This window comes from Notolabrus celidotus, chromosome 16, assembly GCF_009762535.1.
Source record: "Notolabrus celidotus isolate fNotCel1 chromosome 16, fNotCel1.pri, whole genome shotgun sequence".
In the NCBI taxonomy this organism is placed as follows: Eukaryota; Metazoa; Chordata; class Actinopteri; order Labriformes; family Labridae; genus Notolabrus; species Notolabrus celidotus.
In genome coordinates this window covers 13263692-13272241 of record NC_048287.1, presented here as the reverse complement: position 1 = coordinate 13272241, position 8550 = coordinate 13263692, and the positions used below count along the sequence as shown (strand labels likewise).

The 8550-nt window shown below is 40.2% G+C and overlaps 1 protein-coding gene across 1 annotated transcript; it reads left to right on the top strand.

Moving 5' to 3' along the window:
* The first annotated feature begins 232 nt into the window (after positions 1-232).
* trappc3 (trafficking protein particle complex 3) lies at positions 233-4972 on the top strand. The gene is made up of 5 exons (XM_034705048.1): positions 233-415; positions 1301-1398; positions 2581-2680; positions 3665-3847; positions 4038-4972. The coding sequence occupies exons 1-5, from the start codon at positions 374-376 to the stop codon at positions 4155-4157; spliced, it is 543 nt and encodes a 180-aa protein (XP_034560939.1). The 5' UTR covers positions 233-373; the 3' UTR covers positions 4158-4972.
* The last annotated feature ends 3578 nt before the right edge of the window (positions 4973-8550 follow it).

Genomic DNA, 8550 nt, shown 5'->3' with positions numbered 1-8550 from the left:
CTTCAAAATAAAGTGTTCTTTACGATTTTACTGTAAAAATAGAACTTTATTTGTAATTACATGTTACCAACAACTGAGTTTCATATTCTCGACGTTATTTTTATTGTTTATATATCGATTTAAATTATCGCTTACTACTTAATACTCTGGGTGATGGATTACTTGTATCAGTGTTTTGATGTGTAAGTAACTGTTTACAGGTATGTGGGTGTAATGGCTCAACCGGAAGTTCATGTGTGAATCTGGCTTGTTTGATGAAAGAGGAAGTGCGTGACTGAACTGCTGATTACGGAAATATCTGCTCAGCCAGAATCAAATAAATAAAGGATTAATATCGGGTCGCCACCTGTGTAATCCTGTAACACTGTCCACAATGTCCAGGCAATCCAACCGAACAACAGACAGCAAGAAGATGGTAGGCGACTCCCGCAGGATTAACATTAGCCGAATAGAAAACATGCTAGATGTAGCTTGAAAGCTAACCAAACACCGGATACATCACCTCTCAGCGAGCTAGGCCACTCATCAGTTCCATATTTTTTTTTCAAACATGTCTCCAGATACGTTTAAGCTTTTAAATGAGTGGGATAACTATTTCATTCATTTTTCTATGGCATTGAAAGGAAGTGCATTTCGTTGTAGCATGCAAGCTAGATAGCAAGCCTGGGTAACTGTTCATCGGCTCCACTTAGATCATTTTACGTTAAAGATATGCTTTAAAAAAAAACATTTATTTGAAAAATGTATAGCAAACATTGCTAAACCAGGGCAAACTAAAGGTGTGATATTCTAGCATTATTACTGATCTGAACCATCTGTAAAACTTGGTTTCACTCAAACAACTTAAACATGGCAGAGCTCTGTGAAACCTTATTAACCTGGGGTCTGTTTTTATGTGCTTCTTTAAGTGGTGTTCACAACCATATGTGTGGCCATACATTACATAAATTAACAGTTTTAAAAATGAACGGAGTAGCTCTAATTAAAATCATGTACTTACATATGATTGTAATGGGAACAAGATCTCAAGAAACTGCCTTATCATGAGAAAATGCAGTAAATAAAATGCATAGATTCATGTCTGCTTAGGGCTTCTGTTTCTGTTACATTATCTTCCTAACTTGTTTGCATCCCTCTTATCACCTAAGGATAACTAAATATATAAACACATGTTTTTATTTGTGTTACACAAAGAACACACTGTGCTGTCTTCCTCTCCAAAGTAGAAAAGCTATTGTGAATCATTTAATTTTGAGCTTCATGATTGATATTATAACAAATTATTATTTTTGTGCCCTAGAACTCTGAGCTGTTCACTCTAACCTATGGAGCCCTGGTCACCCAGCTTTGTAAAGACTATGAGAATGACGAGGAAGTCAATAAACAGCTGGACAAGATGTAAGTCTTCCCATCTGTATGCATCCAACTTTAGTTTATACATGATGTCATTGTTGAGGGTGTGTAAGGAACTGCTGTTGTGGTATTGAAGGGCAGATCATTTTATTACTGACGTATGCACAGAAAGCATTTTGTCCAGTCACTTTTGTTTGTGCCAATAAATGCCCGGATCTATTTTCATCTTACTTCTGTTGTTTCATACTTCTTGATATGCAAAGAGGGATTTAAGTGAGACTAGGGTTAGGCTGCTCTTGAAAAAGTAACTGTGGTATGTGTGTTTGTAATTTCAAATCATAGTACACACCATAAAAGCTGCAAAAGTACCAAACTTTACTCATACCAACAAACCATCCAACTAATTTTGCACACTCCTGTTGAACTCCTGCTCTCTGTGTGTTTCTAAGTGGTATATCCTCTGCACACATTGATTACATAAGTGGACCTGCATTGCCCCCACATGTTAAAGTGTGTCTTCTCTTGTTTGACCAAAGGAGGAGTAATGATCTCTCCTTTTTTTTAACTCAACACGTTCACACTGCTCTGACACATTCTGCCAGCCCCTCTCCATAACACCTTTGACTCAAACTCATACAGAGACATGACATAATCAGCTTTCATTTTAACACTTGTATGTCAGAGGTTCCCCCGGGGTCTTGTTATCTCTCTGAATTTAAACAGGGCTTTGAAGAAGAGAACACTGGTATGTGTTTTTTAAGAGAAGAATTCTTGGAAGATGCTGCTGGATACAGTTCTCCTTTAAATAAGATTAAGATAGAATTTATAGGTTTGTAACCTGAAAAAATGCATAACATCCTGTCACGCTGACAGGACTTTGGACTGGATTTATTTTGCTTTTTCTGGTCGTGAAGCAACTGTAAGCTCTCTCCAAGCTAATCACGGTGAGCCTGATCTTACCTGGCCTTAGAAGGTAGTGAGTTTGATGTGCCCACTCTGCCAGTCGCCCGCTAACTGGTCCGAGGCACACCATGTTTGGACTGGGACGCCTCAGTTGGCTTCAGACCTTGCAGTGAGGATCAGTTGCCATGGCTTTCCCATCATAATTTCGGCATCTGCCAAGTGTACGATCGCAAAATGTGTCGGAACATTTGTATTCTTCCTTTATCTCTCTGCCATCACTTTTCATCAGTATTTTCTTTTTTTCTCCCTCCCTCTCTTTAACAGGGGTTATAACATTGGAGTCCGTCTCATAGAAGACTTTCTGGCGCGCTCCAGCATCGGCAGGTGTCAGGATTTCCGAGAAACAGCGGATGTCATCGCTAAGGTAATTGGAAGGGTCCGGGCCAATCAGAGCATGACCGTGGACTTCTTCCAATATGAACGCAGGAACAAGGAGGCTGAGAGATGACAGGAAAAGACAGATTATTAAAAATGATTGTGTTGAAACATCCTAATCATAGAAGAGAATGATGATTATGACTCAGTCCATGTCGGCATCCTTCTAAAAATCGGTGTTCTCATCCTTAATAGAGGTGATGCACATTATACAGTCTGTTCCACTGTGCAGGTTATCTTAGTTTAACTCTCGAACATGTATCCTCATGCTACCTGACAGTGTGTTCAGCACTCCAGTTGAGGCTGCAGCCTGCTGGTGGAGTCGTTCCACAGATGTAACCTTACACTAGCTCTGGGACCTGGCTCCTGGTCGTAAATAGAAGGGTCATGTCTGCAAGAGAAAGGCCACTATGGGACAGTGGTTTTGGAAGGCTCACTGTGACACCAGTGAATACTTTTATTGGCGAGAGCACAGTAAGCAAAGAACACTGCAAGCGTGAGAAGGCATGCGACCCTCCTGTGACAAATCATGGGGGCAAAGTACAACAGAGCAGAGGAAGCAACAGATAACAGGTGTGTGTAGGTAATTATTTCATGTTTGCTTGTAGAAAAACAATTTTGGTGATGGAACTGTAGGAGCTGTAGGAACAGCTTGGCTACAGTCACAGGGTTGGTTATCAGTTTTACACCTTCACTGGTTTGGTGATTATTAGTTGCATTAATGAGTCAATGATTACTGCTAATTATAAAAATACTTGTTTTGACACATTTTTATGCTAATCTGCAGTTAATGTACTATAGTCGGTTGGAGCCACTGTAACTAGCGGTAGCATCTGAAAAACCTGCTGCCTCATTAGCCAGCATAATGTATGTTAAATCACACATTACTGTTTTCATTGAATAATCCAACACTGTTTTCTTTTCTATTCACTCCTTACCATTCTGTTGTTGTTGTTGTTGTTGTTGTTGTCAGGTTGCATTTAAGATGTACCTGGGAATCACCCCCAGTGTGACCAACTGGAGCCCAGCAGGAGATGAATTCTCCCTCATGCTTGAGAACAACCCGCTTGTTGACTTTGTGGAGTTGCCAGACAACCACAGCACGTTGATCTACTCCAACCTGCTGTGTGGAGTCCTCAGGGGAGCCCTGGAGATGGTATGGTACACTTATGCTTCAATCTTTAGGGGGAAATCAATGGTATACATTTGAAATATTTTGAGTATAGCAAAAGTCTGATTGAACTAATATGAAGGAAAACATTACTCACTTTGCATTTCTTCACTTAAACTTAAGGTGAATTGATTTTTTGTGCACAAAGGAATCAATGATTATTTTTCTAACACAGGTCCAGATGGCTGTGGATGTGAGATTTGCTCAGGACACTCTGAGAGGGGACAATGTGACAGAAATCCGCATGAAGTTTATCAAGAGGATCGAAGAGAATCTCCCCGCAGGAGATGAATGATGAGAAAAAAAACATATCTCAACTTCTAGTGTCTCATTTTGGGAGAACACCTTCACATCTTGACTGAAAGGATCAATCAACTGAACTCAGAACATCATGAAGGATGGTATGCCAATGGACCAGTGGCTGGATGGATGGATCTGCAATTTACCGTCCGAAAATATAAGAAAACACTCCTCAATATCTAGCATCCTAATCTCCTGTGTGTTTACTGAGACAAATGCCAGGAATAAGAAGAGACTATTGAGAATCCCTGGTTATAAAAAACATCCTGTACACTAATGAAACACAAAACACGATCATAACATGGCCCTGCTTCTTTCAGGTCTGTGTCTGACTGACAGCTGTTGCTGTTAAAGAGAGCAGATTGTTTCTTCAGTTGATGGTAAAAGAAAAGATGTCTTTTTTTTCATTTGTATAGACTGTTCTTCTTTGTTTCAAGGCTGGAAATAACCTTACAATGAAATATTTCAATGTTTTTTTTATTAGAAATTATACTCTATATTGCCACCACTTTAAGGCATGTTAATTTATGTTGATGGATATGTCAAATAAAGGTGATCTATTGAATATGATGCTCTTTTCATGTATTTGCAAGAGTGGTTAGACTTTGTAACATGTCCATTGGGCAACCTGGAACTGTATTAACTAGTCACACACATCACAAATATGCACAAATACACACATGCAGTCACACTGTGTCCTCTGTACCACCATGTCAACTCTGCTTCAGTGCCCCATTGAAGCGGTAGTTCTTTTTGATTACCGCAACCGCTCTGCGAAGGCAAACAATAACAAACCTAATGCCTCTCTCGTGTTTGTTCAGGGAACATGGAAGTAATCTGTGTGCTTGTGGCCGAGTGTGTTTAAAAAAATAAATAAATAAAAAACCACCAGTGGTTGGTTCTAGTTATCACCCCTGTGAATGGCTTAACGCAGAAGTAACGAACAGAACCTCTCATTTAGACCCGTACACACCTCGTCAATAACTGAAAACACAGGTGGCCATTCATCAGCACATGCTCACACGTGCACACACATATCAAACTCTGGTCTTTCTTTAGCAGCAAAAATCTGGTCTGGATACCACAAAAACATTAACAATGTTTTTCTTATTCTTGGTCTTTTTTTGTGTTATTGTGTAACCTTACAATAACATTTGTACCAAACTCAAGAGTCTGCTGAAAGCACTTTAGAGGATGAGATTATAAGATAGGGATTTCCTTTTGGAAAAATCTGTCAGCTATTAGCTGCTGGAAACCTCCAGGCTCTACACATCCTATTTTATAGCTGCTATTACATGAACTCATTTCTTGCTTTACAGTTTTAAATACTCAGCTGCTTGGAGTAAAGTTCTCTAAAGCGCCACCAGAGGTTGCTGTTTACATTGGGGTCCTCTGTGGTCAGGTTTGTTCTAAGTGTATAGCTTAACTACGGTAGTAATAGCATTTTTTGGCCAAAGATGGGTACTGTGAGGGAAATACATTCCCTTATTTGTGGGAGTAAAGGCCAGAGCTGCCAGAAAACATAAATAAATGGTTCATTTTAAGATTAAGGAATATGGGAAGAGCAAAGAAGTTCAGTAGTTGAGCAGAGTGGCCTGAGCCAGTACATCTTCTGCTTTGATTTGGCTGGAGATTAGACAAACGATGACAACATGCACTCTTTGTACCGTATAATCCTGGGAAAGATGTATGACGATGGGATTTCTTGGTATTATTTACTGTCTTAAGCCCCTGCCGACTTCTGTCTGGGGTAGTGCTCATTTAGAGGGATAAAGAGTGGAAAGTGGAAGCAACCCGACAGCCATCGGCGTGCAATAAGCCTGGCGAGCCATTAGTTTAGCTCTCAACACATTACGTGCATGTATCTGTGCACCCTGTAGGCTTGTGATGTGGATGTTGGATGGAAGGGGGCAGGAAATAGTTTTTGTGCAGAAGCTCAATGTAAATGACTTGGCAGAATTAGAGCCTTGTACCTGGGGGATGGATGGACAGCTGGGTTTGTGTATTTGTGAAAACCTCTATTACTCTGCCATATGCTTTCAGGAATTTGACTTGACAAACACACACACACACACACACATATATATATATATATATATATATACACACACACACATACTGTACACGCAGGCCGAAGTGAGGATGAATTTATTACCACCACTGTACTCACAAATAGGTGTTAATGCACACTAGAAGGACCTTGTGCTAACACGCAAAAGGCCATTTTCTCTCTCCCATCGTTTCTACCAGTATGTGATGTGAGGTTTCACAGTTTTAAACAGTGTATCAAGCCTACAAACGTGCTAAAGCTACATTATGACTTCACTCTTCATAACTTTTACATCTGTGATTTCTATTTCTTCTAAAAGAGTGCAGATGTTGTCGCAGGATGAAAACAGGAAGAAAAAACAAGTTGTTTTCGAGGCACTTAGGGCTCTGAAAACCGTGAAGAAGTGCTTCAGACATGCCATATTTTTATGTATTGTACGTGTTATAGTGTTATCATTGATATTATTCACTTCACTTTCCCATATTTTTGAGAAAACTTTATTAGGACAGACCCGGAAAACAAGTAGCAAATGTTACGGGCTCTAGACAACGTGCGCCGATCTGCTTTGAGCCAACTAAACGTTTCCATGTGGTCTTTATGGGAAACAAATGGTGAAAGGCACGCTGTGACAGTAAAGCCCAGCGCACAGACTGGTATTGACCTGTGCTTATTGAATACCGCATCTCTTTTTTCTGCCTCCACTCAGTCCATCTCAAAATGTCCCACTTTATTTCTTCCACCAGCCACTTTCATTCAATTACTCTGCCTCTTTCTCAATATTTTTGGTCTTATTGTTTCTACCAGTGTATGAAAGGAAAGCCAATGGTCTCTAAAACTAATACTGTTTAGGAATGCCCTGCATCTGATGGGAAAGATGCTGCCTCTCAGGTGAGGTAAGGGCTGACTGAAGACGCAGCTGTTGATGTTTTCGTCTGGACAGAGGAAAGAGCTGACAGGACAACAGGTTGACAGCACTCTTTTTGAAGAGAATGCAATGAGTCAGCAAACAAGTGTACTCATGCTAAAAATCCCAGACAGACTGAATAATGTTCCCAGGCAGCAATGCAGTGGGAAGAAGTGGTTGATTTAACAAGCGTGTCTCTGGTGCACACCTAAAAGAAATGCTCCCATGAACACAAGAGTTGCTGTTACATAATCAACATGCTCTACACTTATTGACTAAAGCACATCCTGGTGAAAGTGTGAATTCAGTGGTTTGAAGGGGATGTTCGTTTGGGATTTTATCTTCATAAACACCCCAGTAAATAAACGTGGATGTGGTTTTTAGAGGTAATTATGAGTTGATTTGTTATACAGCCACAGTATGTACCCAGTGAAATCTGCTACAGCATCTGCAAGCCATTTGGAATATGAATCATCACCCACTTCCAGACAAACTGTTTAGCACTTCCTATAAATCTAATAACTCATGCTTTGCTGAACCATTCAGCAAGAACGGTGCATTCAATAGGAAGTGAGAACTTTTTAGACTTCCCGTAGTTATGTTGGGTCATCAGGAGTGTTGGCAGGAAGGATGAAATGAGAAACAAATACAGCAAAAAACACCTCTCAAGTTTCAAAAATAAAAGTATGGATCAGACCCAGCTTACCACGTACAACAAATCCAAGATCACAAGCATCACAGGGGAATTGTGTAAACAAAATAATCTTTTCAGTAAGGAGACATGTTGGGTTGAAAAGCGTCCAAAGCTCAGTCTCTCTCTGTATCATAGTGACCTGGCTGGTTTCACAGGGTTTTAGCCGGAGCCCTGGACGCAGTCGAGCCATTTAATGCCTTGTTTTTAGTTTTTCCTCCCCCTTTTTCTTCAAGGCTTTTTGGATGGGAGCTGCTAAGCTGCCTTTGCTCTGCTTCCAATTTCCTCTTGCTCTTTTGTTCTTCCTCTTCTCTCCAGAATCTGATGAAGAGGAGTTTTTAGACATTTCTGATGATACAGGTTTTACCCGTTCCAGACCCTTTTTATCTTTGTGCCTCATTTTCCCATAGTACACTCAACTTTTGTTTTGTTTTTCTCCCCCTTTCTTCTTCCCTTTTTCTTGACCCCGCAGCCGCTCGAGCTGGAGTTTATGTAACAGCGTCAGAACTTTCCAGCTTGGAACAGCCTTTCTTGAAGATGGAACAGGGAGAATAAGTGGAAGAGAAAGAAAAAAGAGGTGTCATGTAATAATACACTGGCTTTTTCCTGAGGCTAAACGGCACCTCACCTTAGACTTCATTATTCCAGAGCTTTTTCCTCCAAATGCACACATGTAAGCGTATATCTATATCATTCTACCAAGCAATAAAAATACATTAATACAAAATGAAAAGCAAGAATGT